General features: G+C 43.9%; 1 protein-coding gene across 2 annotated transcripts; it reads right to left on the bottom strand.

The window, feature by feature from the left end:
- Window positions 1-5,951: 5,951 nt before the first annotated feature.
- Window positions 5,952-16,542, bottom strand: si:dkey-217d24.6 (protein Wiz). Of its 2 annotated transcripts, none has more exons than XM_038979081.1 (11): window positions 16,423-16,542; window positions 15,805-15,892; window positions 15,114-15,569; window positions 14,495-14,881; window positions 13,849-14,301; window positions 13,452-13,636; window positions 8,995-9,169; window positions 8,504-8,730; window positions 7,520-7,766; window positions 7,183-7,348; window positions 5,952-6,966 (listed from the first exon to the last, which is right to left on the bottom strand). In XM_038979081.1, exons 2-11 carry the CDS (start codon window positions 15,824-15,826, stop codon window positions 6,774-6,776), a joined length of 2,511 nt encoding a protein of 836 aa, XP_038835009.1. In that variant the 5' UTR covers window positions 15,827-15,892; window positions 16,423-16,542; the 3' UTR covers window positions 5,952-6,773. The 2 variants fall into 2 exon arrangements, with proteins under 2 accessions (XP_038835009.1, XP_038835010.1); XM_038979082.1 differs by having other exon boundaries at window positions 15,805-15,889; window positions 16,423-16,526.
- Between the last annotated feature and the right edge of the window lie 30 nt (window positions 16,543-16,572).

Consider the following 16,572-nt stretch of genomic DNA (forward strand, 5'->3'; position numbering starts at 1 on the left):
AAAGGAAAGATGACTCTAAAGCCCTCAAACTGAACTCTGGACCTCGAAGCCAGTTCCACTGCATTTGTTCATTGTTCTCCTCTAATCAGGGACTGATTTAGACCTGGGAATGCCGAGTGTCTGCAGGTTTTCACTTCCCCCTTGTATTTGATTGATGAATTAAGGTCACTAATTGATAAAGAACTCACCTGTTTGTCTATGTCTTAATTGAAAGGAAAGACCAGAAACCCGCAAATCTTAGGCCTTCCATGGTATGACTTTGACACCCTTGTTCTAGAAGATCAACTGACTGTGTGAATTCACAGAGTCCATGGTCGTGTTCAGTAAGGAGAACACTTTTTGAAATGGAGCGAAACGGAAGGTATTACTTGAACTTGTCCAATAAGAATGACAGATTTTTGTTTCTTTTGCAAAGTGCTTTGCTACGGTGTGCCCTTCTGAACACGATCCAGTACAGCTCACTGGGCATCAACACAAACTCACGCTTGATATGGTAGCTAAAAATAGTGACACATATCACATAATGTCTCCTCTAGATATTTATATCAAGGACTGTGCCATCACTTCTGCCGGATCAAAGACCGGTGTCCGATGAATGGAGTAGAGCTACCACAGTCATTTATCTTTTAAACAGGCCTATAGTCTGTTTGATCATAGCAGACTTAGCATGCGGAGCCTTTTCACTAATTGGTACAGACTACAGTATCCACGATGGACCATCATCAGCGTAAAACACATCAAACACAGCTATAAACTCAGGATTACATTAGAAGTAGAACATCCAACTCATATTAGGACATTCAAGTCATAATCCAACTGCTCCAGTCCTTGAATACATCTAGAAACGATATTTTGAGGAGGTTAGGTGAGGGCTGGGTTCTCACTTAAAACAAGCAGGACTTCTATGAAACATCCAACTCATCCGGCCCTGGATATAGACAGAACATCTATGAACTGTCTCAACGATAATCTCTTCTGAGGAGATTAGGCTGTGTTCCAATCATCTCTTTTCAGGAAGGGATTGAGGCTGCATTCTCACTTAAAACAAGCAGGTCCCTTTGAAAAGGGCTCCTCTTCTCATTACTGAGTCATCAGGCATCAATTGGGCCGAACATGGGCTCTACTGCTCTACCCAATCTGTCCAGTAATGACTATGTCCACTCCAGACAGACAGACGGATGAACATGAGTAATCTACCGGCTGCCTCAGACAGACAGATAGACAGACAGGGCACTCTCCCGGCTCAAGGAGTGTAATAAACGCATAGGGTCAATATGGAATTAACAGAATGGGATACAGGAATATGTTATTAGCAGGCTTTAAAAGTAGGCACTTGGGGCTGGAAGCGGATCAGCGAGGGTGGTTGAATGGTTCCTCAGGGACCATCAATACGTCCGTAATGTCTGGTGGAGAAGAGAGGATGGAAGCAGAGAGGAGCCTGAGACAGAAGCGTGATAGATCGATTCCAGAGAGAGGCCCACTGTTTGGAATAGGCAGACACACAGACACCGTGTCGTGCTCTATAAGCCTGGTAGGGATAATGTCCTCTCTCTCCCTCGCTCTCTCTACTCTTATACGCCCTCTGACTCAATGATGTGGTTTCTTCTCAACACTCACTATACCAAGAAGAGGCCATTCAGCATTTACGTATGTAACATACTTGAGATACGTCATGTAGCCTATTTTAGGATAGTCCAGTTGTGGGTAAAGATGCTCATTTACAATTGTTTAGCAGTTAATTGGGAATTGATCCATTTTGAATAAACCAAAAACGTGTCAAACATCTTAGAGATACTCATATTGTACCAACACAACCTATTTTACCAGACAGTCTATTCCACTAGCAAAGTAAAAAAGCCTGAATATTAGTTATTTTCGTACCCTATTCGACAGATATAGAAGTATCATTGATCTTCTATTCTAAAACCTCTAGAGTAGTAGTTCATCTGTGGTACATAGATCTTCACTTTATTTGGCTGAAATAAAAGTGAAATAAAACTCATCGATCTTCATTCTTCACCATCTAGTGTAGTTTATCTAAGGTAGATTGTTTTTTACTCTATGTGACTGAAATACAACTAGCATCAGTCTTTTAAGTGTGGTTTATCTAAAGTAGATTGTTGAGTGCAGACCTAACACTGATTTAACGACCACCATTCCTCAGGGTCCAGTCCAGGAGGTTCATGATTAACAGTACAACAGACTGATGAAACAGTAGGGAGTGGAAGGCTGCAGCATCAGGGAGAACTGTAGCCACTGGCCAGACATCATTTATACAGGCAATAAAATTAATGTCCCGGGCCTGCTACTGTCAATGCTGGGAAGCTGTCCTAGCTTTGTGTTGTGTGAAGGGAGCCATGGCCACCACCACCAGACCTGGGTTCAAATAGTATTGGGCTTCATCTACACAGGCAACCCAATTCTGATGTAGTACTTTAGCTGGGCTTATTTGAGTTTGAATAATGAGCTTTACTGGCAGCAATGGCACCAATGGAATAGTCCCAAAAACTCAAAACCTGTCAATCTCAGACGCTAGGCAGGCTCAATGAAACGATTAACGTATTTGAAATATTAGAAATATTATTTTAACCCAGGCCAGATAGCCACAGTCTCAGTCTCACAGTTATGGGGAAACATGTACTGAACTGTTCATCAGCACTGAACCATTTCAACATTCCTTCAGACCAGTGGAGGCTGGTGGAAGGAGCTATAGGAAGACGGGCTCATTGTAATGGCTGGAATGGAATCAATGGAACGGTATCAAACATATCAAACATACGGAAATTACATGTTTGACTCCATTCCATTCCAGCCATTACAATGAGTCCATCCTCATATAGCTCCTCCCACCAGCCTCCTCTGCTTCAGACTGAATTGGTATGAAGTCGCTGTCAGATGTTCTCAGTCTAACGTGTTACTGAAGCCCGAAGACACAACAATGCGGTTTGGATGAGAGAAAACGTGGAATAGAGTGAAAATGATATGGTTCTATTTTCCTTGTATAGAAATAGTTTGAATTGTTTGGATTCTGAAAGAGGGTTTTGTGAAAGTGTTTGTGATGGATTCAAACTCGACGACATGACATTCAAGTTTTAAGTTCTATTTTGGTTCGGTTTGACATTAAGGAATTGGTCATTGTTCTTGGCCAAGTCAACTATAACGGCTTGTTTATTTTTTACAACTACACTATATGGACGAATTGGACATACTGTAAGACTACCAATTGACATGTCCAATGGCATTGTCAGCAATGAAGGACGGATGGGCCTGGTATTTTATAGAATATAATTATGTATGTAGAAGTTTGGATAAAAAAGTATTTACAGGAGTCAACAGTAATTTCTCGATTTACCCTGCTAGCCAGCCTCTTGTAGCTCATTGTGTTCGTCTTGGGTCTGTTTCTTTTGGTGCTACAGACAGTCACTTTCATTCATCTGTTGGATTTCTTTACATTGTAGTCTCAGCCTAATTTCATTAGACAAGGAACCTTGGACAAACCACTGTTACTGATGTCTTGACCTCAACTCAGTCAAATCAAACTGTATTAGTCACATGCTTTGTAAACAACAGGTAGACTAACAGTGAAACACTTACTTACTGGTCCTTTTCAAACAATGCAGAGTTAAAGATAAAAAATAAAAAAAGTAGATATACAGTATATATATACACTACCGTTCAAAAGCTTGGGGTCACATAGAAATGTCCTTGTTTTTGAAAGAAAAGCAAATTTGTGTCCATTAAAATAACATCAAATTGATCAGAAATACAGTGGAGACATTGTTAATGTTGTAAATGACTGTTGTAGCTGGAAACGGCTGATTTTTTAATGGAATATCTTTACAGGTGAACACAGGCCCATTATCAGCAACCATCACTCCTGTGTTCCAATGGCACGTTGTGTTAGCTAATCCAAGTTTATCATTTTAAAAGACTAATTGATCATTAGAAAACCCTTTTGCAAATATGTTAGCACAGCTGAAAACTGTTGTTCTGATTAAAGAAGCAATAAAACTGGCCTTCTTTAGACTAGTTGAGTATCTGGAGCATCAGCATTTGTGGGTTTGATTACAGGCTTAAAATAGCCAGAAACAAAGGACTTTCTTCTGAAACTCGTCAGTCTATTCTTGTTCTGAGAAATTAAGGCAATTCCATGCGAGAAATTGCCAAGAAACTGAAGATATCGTACAGCGCTGTGTACTACTCCCTTCACAGAACAGCACAAACTGGCTTTAACCAGAATAGAAAGAGGAGTGGGAGGCCCCGGTGCACAACTGAGCAAGAGGACAAGTACATTAGAGTGTCTAATTTGAGAAACAGACGCCTCACAAGTCCTCAACTGGCAGCTTCATTAAATAGTACCCGCAAAACACCAGTCTGAACGTCAACAGTGAGGAGGCGACTCTGGGATGCAAGGACTTTTCTAAGTGACCCTAAACTTTTGAACGGTAGTGTATATATATACAGTACCAGTCAAAAGTTTGGACACACCTACTCATTCAAGCGTTTTCTTTATTTTTACTATTTTCTACATTGTAGAATAATAGTGAAGATATCAAAACTATGAAATACCGCATATGGAATCATGTAGTAACCAAAAAAGTGTTAAACAAATCAAAATATATTTTATATTTGAGATTCTTTAAAGTAGCCAACCTTTGCCTTGATTACAGCTTTGCACACTCTTGGCATTCTCTCAACCAGCTTCACCTGGAATGCTTTTCCAACAGTCTTGAAGGAGTTCCCACATATGCTGAATACTTGTTGGCTGCTTTTCCTTCACTCTGCGGTCCAACTCATCTCAAACCATCTCAATTGGTTTGAGGTTGGGTGATTGTGGAGGCCAGGTCATCTGATGTAGCATTAGGATTTTGCTTGTGCAAAATGACCTAGTCCTTGCCCGATGACAAGCATGCCCATAACTTTGTGCAGCCACCATCATGCTTGAAAATATGAAGAGTGGTACTCAGTGATGTGTTGTGTTTGCCCCAAACATAACACTTTGTATTCAGGACAGAAAGTTCATTTCTTTGTAACAATTTTTGCAGTTTTACTTTAGTGCCTTATTCCAAACAGGAAGGCATATTTTGGAATATTTTTTATTCTGTACAAGCTTCCTTCTTTCCACTGTCATTTAGGTTAGTATTGTGGAGTAACTACAATGTTGTTGATCCACCCTCAGTTTTCTCCTTTCACAGCCATTAAATTATGTAACTATTTCAGTCACCATTGGCCTCATGGTGAAATCCCTGAGCTGTTTCCTTCCTCGCTGGCAACTGAGTTTGGAAGGACGCCTGTATCTTTGTATCGAATGGGTATATTGATGCACCATCCAAAGTGTAATTAATAACTTCACCATGCTCAGATATTCAATGTCTGCTTTTTAAAAATTTTACCCATCTACCAATAGGTGCCCTTCTTTGCGTGGCATTGGAAACCCTCCCTGGTCTTTGTTGTTCAAACTGTGTTTGATAATTCACTGCTCGAATGAAGGACCTTACAGATAATTGGATGTGTGGTGTAGAGATGAGGTAGTCATACAAAAATCATGTTAAACACTATTATTGCACACAGTCCATGCAATTTATGTGAGTTAAGCCAATGTTTACTCCTGAACTTATTTAGGCTTGCCATAACAAAGGAGTTTAATACTTGACTGAAGACATTTCAGCTTTTCATTTTTAATGAATTTGTAAAAATGTAAAAAAACACAATTCCACTTTGACATTATGGGGTATTGTGTGTAAGCCATTTTAAATTCAGGCTGTAAACACAAGAAAATGTGGAAAAAGTCAAGGGCTGTGAATACTTTCTGAAGGCACTGTAGGTTGAAAATGTCAGTGAAGACACTTGCCAGCTGGTCAGCGCATGCTCTGAGTACACGTCCTGGTATTCTGTCTGGCTCTGCTGCCTTCAAACCACTAATTACAGAAGAATTCAAGACAAATATAAAACCTTGTCTTATATTTTACTTCAGAAAACAGTTCTACATTTAAAAACATCATTCATAAAAAAGCTAATACAAATTCCTGTACAATAGGGACATTTCAGACCATAATTCAAAAGTGAACATGCTGCCTTCCCTGCTATTTTGCAATGCAACCTATAATGCCACACTGCTTTGAAACAGCTGAAACAAGGGGAATGTATTTAATGCTCGAACAGGCTTTGCCTTACTTCTTCAGTGACATCACTGACTACAGTCTATGGAAACCCATTCCATCCAATGTCAGACTACTATGAATTTAGGTTTCTATGAAAACAATGTGCAGTAAACATCCCAATAAAGAAATGGAATGTAACCATTGCTAGACTACTAAGTGGTAGGAATGTGTCATGATGGATGAATGTTAGTTTGTTTGACCCCATGTCTAAGTTACCACAGCAAGAGTAGTTAGTGAACGTAGACTTCTTCAAATGGCCCAAGTAGGCCCTCTAGAGTTGATATGAGGCTGGTACAGCTATGTCTGTGCTACACTAACCAAGGCTAACAGCTAGAGAGAGAGACAGCTAGCTGGTGGACAAGACTAGTGCTACAGTATATCCACTTTGTGCAGTTATCATTCAAACCAAGTCATTTCTTTAATGCTGAATAAATAAACGAAGGCATCATCCCCCCCACACACACACACACCTTATTAGTAGGTGTTTTTACCACAGTGTAGACTGAGTTCAACAGTCCTTTGAGGAAAACAAACACATGAACAACAGATAAGACGATCCAACTAAGTGGTAATAAGGACAATGCAGTGAGTGTAGCCATAGTAGTGGACCATTTAAACCACCAGTGGTGCCAGAAGGACCGGGGTGGTGGTGGTGGCTGAGGGTTCGATGCCCGGGACCAGGGGCCGTTCTGGGTCAGGGGGAGGACAGGCCTTGTTGAAGCGGAGGTCCAGGATGTGTTTCTGCAGGTGTCTGATCCAGTCCTCCTGTACTGACTGAGAACCATGGAACACTGCCTCACAGAACCTGCGGGACGGAATAGAACAGAAAGCAAGAGAGAGAAGGTTGGTTAATATTAATATACAAACAGACCAGTGCTTAAACCACATTCTGTGAAACATTGTGGAACCTGTAGTGCAGAGACCTTCGTACGATGCCAATAATAAATCATACAAGTGTGTGACCTCAGGCAATCTGAATTCAGCGTACATTGAACTGTCAGCATTTTGGCAATCAGCTCACCTGCACTTGAGGGTGTACTCTTTGCCCACTTGTTTGACCAGAGGAGTGGAGGGAGGCCTGGGAACCAGGGAAGGGATGTTTCCTGACCGGGGGGGTTGTTGAGAGCCGCCGTCTCCCTCTGCTCCCTCCGTATGGGCGGTGTCTTTAGGGACCCGCCGCTCAAAACCTGGCAGACGGGTTGGAAAGGGGTTTAAAATCAGAGTCTACCATAGCTCAACGTTGGTTTTATCAGAGGGCAAACAGGTAGAAAGTTCTGTAGGGTGTGTGTGTGTGTGTGTGTGTGTGTGTGTGTGTGTGTGTGTGTACATGCACGTTTGAGTCGGTTTCCATCTCTCACCTCTAGGAGAGCGTATGTGGTTGAAGTCTCCTCTAGCCCCCTGGGACTGCGTATGAGTGACGGTATGATGGTGATATGACGACTGTCCCGTCGCCCCCTGTGACCTTTGACCTTGAGCTGTCCTGGACGAACCCCCGGCGACCCTGGCCACCTCTCGGCCCGCCCTGCGCCCCAGCCCCGCAGCCCTCTGGGCTCCCGAGGGGAAGGAGCCTGAGTCTGTGGAGGGAGAGTGGGACGGGGCGTTCCTCTGGAAGGGGAAAAGAAATCAAGTGTTGGTGAAATTGTTTTCCCTCTAAGTTGGACAGAATCATCTACATTCACCTAGATTGGTAGTAGAAATAGCATACAGCACACACACAGACTGATGTTAGCAACTTCAGAGATCTGTTATTCTATTGGTGTCAACCTGCCGCTTTCCTCTCAACTTAAATCAATAACTGTTAGAGAACGTCCACTCATCTGGTCTCCCCAAGCCTCAGCTACTGTTTAGAAAAGCAAGGACGAAACCCAGCCGCTCTCCTAGACTGAGAGTTGAAGCACTCCTGTCACAGAACTAAGCAGCTGGAAAGTGCCTAAACGTCATGCACTTGAGGGGATGTGATTGTCATTGCTTTTAATCCAAGATTCGGTGATCAGCCCCACTGCCACAAAGCAATTAGATCCAAACCTAATGGGTGCTATACTTAACCAATAAGGCTCGAGGGGGTGTGGTATATGGCCAATATCCCACGGCTAAGGGCTGTCCTTCTGCACGATGCAACGTGTAGTGCTTGGACACAGCCCTTAGCCTTGGTATATTTGCTATATACCACAAACCTCCGAGGTGCCTTATTGCTATTATAAACTGGTTACAAACGTAATTAGAGCAGTAGAAATAAACGTTTTGTCATACCCGTGGTATATGGTCTGATATACCACGACTATCAGCCAATCAGCATTCAGGGCTCGAACCACCCAGTTTGTAATAGAAGATATAACACTCACCTTAAACCTGATGTTGAGGTCCCCGTTGCGGTACTGGCGGTGGATCTCGGCGGCCTTGCGGGGCTGCCTCTGTATCCAGGCGCTGAGCAACTCGATGGGGGAGGCCTTCACACCCTCTGCCCTCCACTCCTTAACCCCCAGCTGGCGGAGGTGGGCCCGGGCGTGGCTCGCCAGCGCCGTGCGGTTCTCAAAGTCAAAGCCGCACAGCTCGCAGCACGCATCCCCGGCTGGAAGGAGAGAAGAGGACCGGGGGGTTAAAAACACACGTTTGAAGGTTGAAGCTTTTCACGTGATAAACAATTCTATTTCAGCACTAATTACTAGGCAGGTTACCTAGTTGATTTTTTTTTTATACTAATAATGAAATCAGTCACCTTTGGAAAAAGCTTCTGCTAAATACAATTGCCATCACAGCTGCAATGGAAAACAGTTGCCTGCCACAAATAACCTGTCTGAGATCCGCTGGTCAGGCGTGAGCACTGTTAGTTTACCAGACTGGGAGGATCCATTCTTATCAGGGGAAGGCTTGTCGTTGAGGGAGTAGTCCAGTGGAGGAGTGAACGTCCTCTTAGAGCCCTGGGGAGCCCACGAAGGCTCAGAGAACCTCCTGTGATTGGCCCAGGCCGGGCCGGCGCTGGAGTGAGCGGACGCTGGCTCCCTCTTGACCTACAACACAAAACATCTTTATTGGTCCATTTCAACAGGTTTTTGGCCATCACAGCCCCCAATCAGAGGAAGGCCCTAAAAAAACTGTCAAAGACTTCAGCCACCCAAGTCATAGACTGTTCTCTCTACAAGTGGTACCGGAGCGCCAAGTCTGGGACCAAAAGGCTCCTTAACAGCTTCTACCCCCCCAAGCCATAAGACCGCTGAACAGTTAATCAAATGGCTAGCTGAACTATTTACATTGACCCCCTTAAGTTATTAATAATCACTCTTTTGCACAGGCTTGATGTACACTCACTGGACTCTAACCACACACTCACACATACTACACTGACACACCAACACACCCATGCATATTGACCCCACACACACGGACATACACACACATGCATATTGACCCCACACACACAGACATACACACCCATGCATATTGACCCCACACACACGGACATACACACCCATGCATATTGACCCCACACACACGGACATACACACACATGCATATTGACCCCACACACACAGACATACACACACATGCATATTGACCCCACACACACAGACATACACACCCATGCATATTGACCCCACACACACGGACATACACACCCATGCATATTGACCCCACACACACGGACACACCCACACATGCATACTGACGCCACACACACCCACACATGCATACTGACACCACACACACGGACATACACACCCACACATGCATATTGACCCCACACACACGGACATACACACCCATGCATATTGACCCCACACACACAGACATACACACACATGCATATTGACCCCACACACACACACATGCATACTGACGCCACACACACGGACATACACACATGCATATTCATGTCACACACACGGACATACACACCCATGTATATTGACGCCACACACACATGCATATTCATGTCACACACACAGACATACACACAGACACAAACACGCTGCTGTTACTCTGTTCATTATCTATGCATAGTCACTTTTCCCCTACCTACATGAACATATTACCTCTATTACCTCAACTAACCTTCACCCCCGCACATTGACTCGGTACCGGTACCCCTTGTATATAGCCTCGTTGTTACTTTTTTGTGTCGTTAAACAAAAATTCTAAGGGCAGTAAGGCACATTCCCGCATATGACCAAATTCAATGTTTTTGCTTACTGTTTCATACACATCTGTGCTTTTACGAAGAAAAATACACGTAGCTATGAGGACTCAACGTTTAAATTCATAGCTACATCCATTGTAACAAGAAGATGACAATGGTGGTCAGGTCAAAAACTAAAACAGTTGACTCATTGCTCGATGATTGGGAGTTCTCCAACATAGGGCAGATGAGAGATGTGTATATATATGTGTGTATATATATACACAGTTACACACTTAAGCTGGACTCATTAAAACTCGTTTTTCAACCACTCCACAAATGTCTTGTTAACAAACTATAGTTTTGGCAAGTCGGTTAGGATATCTACTTTGTTGGAAAAATTACTTGTGTCATGCACAATTGTTTATAGACAGATTATTTCACTGTATCACAATACCAGTGGGTCTGGAAGTTTACATAGACTAAGTTGATTGTGCCTAAGTTGATTGTGCCTTTAAAAAGCTTGGAAAATTCCAGAAAATGATGTCATAGCTTTAGAAGCTTCTGATAGGCTAATTGACATCATTTGAGCCAATTGGAGGTGTACCTGTGGATGTATTTCAAGGCCTACCTTCAAACTCAGTGCCTCTTTGCTTGACATCATGGGAAAATCAAAAGAAATCAGCCAAGACTTCAAAAAAAAAATTGTAGACCTCCACAAGCCTGGTTCATCCTTGGGAGCAATTTCCAAACGCCTGAAGGCACCACGTTCATCTGTACAAACAATAGTACGCAAGTATAAACACCATGGGACCACGCAGCCGTCATGCCGCTCAGGAAGGAGACGAGTTCTGTGTCCTAAAGATGAACGTACTTTAGTGCGAAAAGTGCAAATCAATCTCAGAACAAACAGCAAAGGACCTTGTGAAGATGCTGGAGGAAAAAGGCACAAAAGTATCTATATCCAGAAAAACGAGTCCTATATCGACATAACCTGAAAGGCCACTCAGCAAGGAAGAAGCCACTGCTCCAAAACCGCCATAAAAAAGCCAGACTACGGCTTGCAACTGCACATGGGGACAAAGATCGTACTTTTTCGAGAAATGTCCTCTGGTCTGATGAAACAAAAATACAACTGTTTGGCCAGAATGACCATCATTATGTTTGGAGAAAAAAGGGGATGCTTGCAAGCCGTAGAACACCATCCCAACCGTGAAGCACGGGGGTGGCAGCATCATGTTGTGGGGGTGCTTTGCTGCAGGAGGGACTAGTGCACCTCACAAAATAGATGGCATCATGAGGATGGAAAATTATGTGGATATATTCAAGCAACATCTCAAGACATCAGTCAGGAAGTTAAAGCTTGGTCGCAAATGGGTCTTCCAAATTGACATACTTCCAAAGTTGTGACAAAATGGCTTAAGAACAAAGTCAAGGTATTGGAGTGGCCATCACAATGCCCTGACCTCAATTCCATAGAAAATGTGGGCAGAACTGAAAAAGAGTTTGCGAGCAAGGAGGCCTACAAACCTGACTCAGTTACACCAGCTCTGTCAGGAGGAATGGGCCAAAATTCACCCAACTTATTTTGGGAAGCTTGTGGAAGGCTACCCAAACATTTGACCCAAGTTAAACAATTTAAAGGCAATGCTAGCAAATACTAATTGAGTGTATGTAAACTTCTGACCCACTGGGAATTTGATGAAAGAAATAAAAGCCGAAATAAATAATTTTACTATTATTCTGACATTTCACATTCTTAAAATAAAATGGTGATCCTAACTGACCTAAGACAGGGAATTTTTACTAGGATTAAATGGAATTGTGAAAAACTGAGTTTAAATGTATTTGGCTAAGGTGTATGTAAACTTCCAACTTCAACTGTATGCATGCATGTATAATCACACACACACACACGTTCAAAAGTTTGGGGTCACTTAGAAATGTCCTTGTTTTTGAAAGAAATGCAAATTTTTGGTCCATTAAAATAACTTGTTAATATTGTAAATGACTATTGTAGCTGGAAACAGCTGATTTTTTATGGAATATATACATAGGTGTGCAGAGGCCCATTATCAGCAACCATCACTCCTGTGTTCCAATGGCACCTTGTGTTAGCTAATCCAAGTTTATCATTTTAAAAGGCTAATTGATCATTAGAAAACCCTTTTGCAATTATGTTAGCACAGCTGAAAACTGTTGTTCTGATTAAAGAAGCAATAAAACTGGCCTTCTTTCGACTAGTTGAGTATCTGGAGCATCAGCATTTGTGGGTTCGATTACAGGCTCAAAATGGCCAGAAACAAAGGACTTTCTTCTGAAACTTGTCAGTCTATTCTTGTTCTGAGAAATTAAGGCAATTCCATGCGAGACACTGCGAAGAAACTGAAGATCTCGTACAATGCTGTGTACTAGCCCCTTCACAGAACAGCGCAAACTGGCCCTAACCAGAATAGAAAGAGGAGTGGGAGGCCCCGGTACACAACTGAGCAAGAGGATAAGTACATTAGAGTGTCTAGTTTGAGAAACAGATGCCTCACAAGTCCTCAACTGGCAGCTTCATTAAATAGTACCCGCAAAACACCAGTCTCAACGTCAACAGTGAAGAGGTCGACTCTGGGATGCTGGCCTTCTAGGCAGAGTTGCAAAGAAAAAGCCATCTCTCTGTCCAGTGTCTGTGTTCTTTTGCCCATCTTAATCTTTTATTTTTATTGGCCAGTCTGAAATATGGCTTTATCTTTGCAACTCTGCCTAGAAGGCCAGCATCCCGGAGTCGCCTCTTCACTGTTGACATTGAGACTGGTGTTTTCCGGGTATTAACTGTCCAGAGTCATATTTGCTTACGATGCACATCATTTTATTATCAGAGCGTGCCAGTGGACTTCTGGAAAGTATGCTTTAGTGAGAAAGTGTTGGGATCAGGTACAACTATGTTTACCTACCCTCAAAATGAATATTTATGAGCAAATTCCCCCCACCCACAACTTCTCACATCAATGCATATTTTTTTTATTTTTTTTAAGAGGTTGAGCTGAAATTGGGGTTGAGAGTTACCCTTTAAGCAGAAGTTATGATTCGCCCCTTAGTGCCTTGCTCGAGGGCACAACCGCAGCCGGTAGGTAGCACATGACGAGATATTGACCTGCCCTCCATTGCCAACACATACACACACTCACCTGGGTGGCAGTGGCACTGCCCTCCTTCAGCAGGATGTCTCTCAGCAGGTCGATGGGCGACTCGTTGACAGACCACATGACTCCCAGCTGGCGCAGGTGGGAGCGGGCGTGGCAGGACAGGGCCTTGCGGCTGTCAAAGAACTGGCCACAGAATTCACAGGTGATCATGAGCTCCTGGTCTGAACCTGGGGAAGGGAAAGGGAGGGAGGGATTTGTCCCTTGACATGTCACTGCATTTAGCTATGCTGCTTTGACTGAATGGATGGTCAATGGTCTGAGTGCAGTTATTCAATGGTAAAACAGAAAAACACAAATAGAAGAGGGACTATTACATCAAACAAATTAGAAACCACAGAATTTATACCACTTGGTCAAAAAGATAGGACCCACATCTTACCGGAGTTGAAGGACTGGCCATTTTTGGCCCACTTCTGAGAACCCTGAGATCCATTACTGCTGCTGTACCCCCCAAGCGGACTGGAGAACCCCACATCCAGCTCCATCTCCAGGGGCTCCGGCTTGGGATAGACCAGGGTGGAGCCCTTCTTGGCCTTGGACCTGGGATTGTGGCTGGAGGCCAAGGGGCTGAGGTGGGCGTTAGCTGGGGATCTAGCTGGAGACCTGGCTGGGGCTGGAGACTGAGAAGGTGTCTTGGTGGTGGTGTTACTGGTTCGTACCGATGCAGCGGCCGCAAGCACGCCGCTGCTGACCAGCTGCTGGACCGTGTCGATGGCCGAAGCCTTGCCCAGGAGGTCGGTGACGCCGAGCTGGCGCAGGTGAGAGCGGGAATGGCTTGCTAGGCCTTTGCGGTTCTCAAACTCCTCACCGCACAACACACAGGTGAACTCACCTGTATTTCAAATAATATGTTTTTGATGAATCACTTGAGGTTTTATTATTTACCTTTCTTGTTCTGTTCTTTGAATTGTGACATCCTTTTAAAATACTTAAACTCAAATGACTAAATTTGACTTAAAATATGACTTAAACTAAATGGATGTACCAATCGCAGATTGCCCCTTTAAAAATAACTTGAAACTCACCCGTGCTGAGCCTATGATCCTGTGGAGCAGTTCCTTCTGATGCGGAGGGCTTGGGCCGTTTGTTGGAGGGAGGCTGGTGAAGGGAGGAGGAGGGGGATCCTTTATGTCTAGCAGGCGATGTGGACGAACCAGAGCCGGAGGGCCGTTTGTTAGAGTTAGAAGACATAGAAGGGTTATAGACGTTGAGACCTTCACTTGCTATAGGTTGGAGGTCTTCCGCTTCCATGATCTGGTAGAGGAATTCTATTGGTCCTCCTTTCGTCTCGGTGTTCTCGGTGATGCCGAACTGGCGCAAGTGGGCCCGGCAGTGACTGGCCAGGCCTTTGCGGGACTCATACCAGGCGCCACACAATTGGCACACATGCACCTCGTCATTGGTGTCCATCGCTGTATAGGCAGGGGAGGAGCCAGAGACTGGTGTTAGAAAGTGCCATGTTATACTTGAGGTTAATAATGTCATTACATAAGAACAGAAATATCTATCTGTATACATGTAATGGTACAACGTTCAATTCCACAAATATAATAGGCCTAATATGTGACTTCCTGATGACAAACATCTAATAACGGAACACTTAAAATATCCACTCCAATCGAAAACACCCAGGCTGAGACTTACCCAGGGTGAGGGGGGCATCCGTCTCCTGCGGTGCCCAGGCAGGCTTGGCCGAGGCCAGGCTCGCTCCCCCTGAGGGCGATGGTGTCTTGCCTGCTGTTAGGAACGACGACATGGAAGACTGCCGAGGCTTGGCCAAAACTGTCCCTTTACGAGCTACCTTGGATATATTATTCTGTGGGGTTGTCACTACTTTGACTCTACCCCCAAGAGGGGACTCCTTCTGGGAGATGAGTGTCCCTGACACCTTGGGTTTTTTGGGTGAAGAGTAGACGGGTTTGGGTGGCTGCATGGAACCGTCCCTGTCCTGAATCAGCTGGTAAAGTAAGTCGATGGGAGCTCCGCTGTTGTCCGAGACAGCCACGCCGAGCTGACGGAGGTGGAGTCTGGCGTGACTGGAGAGACCCCGCCGCGTCTCGAAGTAGGTCCCGCACACCTCACACATAACCGGGGCCGGGGCTGAGGGACAAGAGAGAGAGGAGGGAGGAAGGAGAGGAGGAAGGGAAGAAGAGAGGAGGAAGAGAAGAGAGGAGGAAGGGAAGAGAGGAAGTGGTGCAGAGGAAATAGTAAGAGTGGGAGTGTAAATCCAGAGACATTCTGAATCTGAGGCAAAACTATGCTTCTAATCAAAAATGGTTCCAACTGGCTCAGACTATAATTCATGCACACCTTCTCTTTTCCTCTTTGTTCTTACCCTCTTCTTTTGTGTTCTCCATGAGTGCGGGTGACTGGATGACTTTGATTCCAGGGTTGAAGATGGAACTAGCCTAGGATGTTGTCTTCTTCCATACATAAGATAATTGAGAGGGGGGAAAAGGATAGAAAACATATGGTGTATGTCTTAGCAGCTCATTGGTTAGAAAGTAACTGAAACAGCATGCTGCATCCAGTCAATTCAGACCACTCTGATTTGGTCATACTGTAAGTTACCAGTTCCAACTCGAGGGCTGTCAAACTTATTGAATGACACTCAGACCAGCAACAGCAGCTGAGCCGAGTTCCATTTCAATAGATGTAACTTAAACAGAGACAGGAGTTAATTTGCTCAGATTGTAAGCTAGCTAGCTAGCTGCCATAATGATTTGAAAATACAACTCCACAGCTTGGCTATCAGACTCAATTTAGCGAAAAAGAATGCGTAAACTGGTATTGTAGTTTGTTAGCTAAATGACTGCACTTTGCTAGCTAACGTTAGCTTGCTGGCTAGATAGCTAGGTTTGTTGTAAACTGGATTTGTCAGAGAAGAGGATACTTCACAATAAGACATGATAGGTAGCTAATAACTTAACTAGTTAAACAGACCAAAACTCACCGAAAATATACCTATGTTGTCCTCTTGAAAAATTTTACTCGACAATTTAACCCATGTTACACCATCAGCGCCTGTGAAGAGTTTACAGCAATCGTTTCCGGGTCAAAATATTTACTTATACAAATTAAAAGTCCTTGTTTTAAATCCATC

The sequence above is a fragment of the Salvelinus namaycush genome, chromosome 39 (genome assembly GCF_016432855.1).
Source record: "Salvelinus namaycush isolate Seneca chromosome 39, SaNama_1.0, whole genome shotgun sequence".
Taxonomy (NCBI): domain Eukaryota; kingdom Metazoa; phylum Chordata; class Actinopteri; order Salmoniformes; family Salmonidae; genus Salvelinus; species Salvelinus namaycush.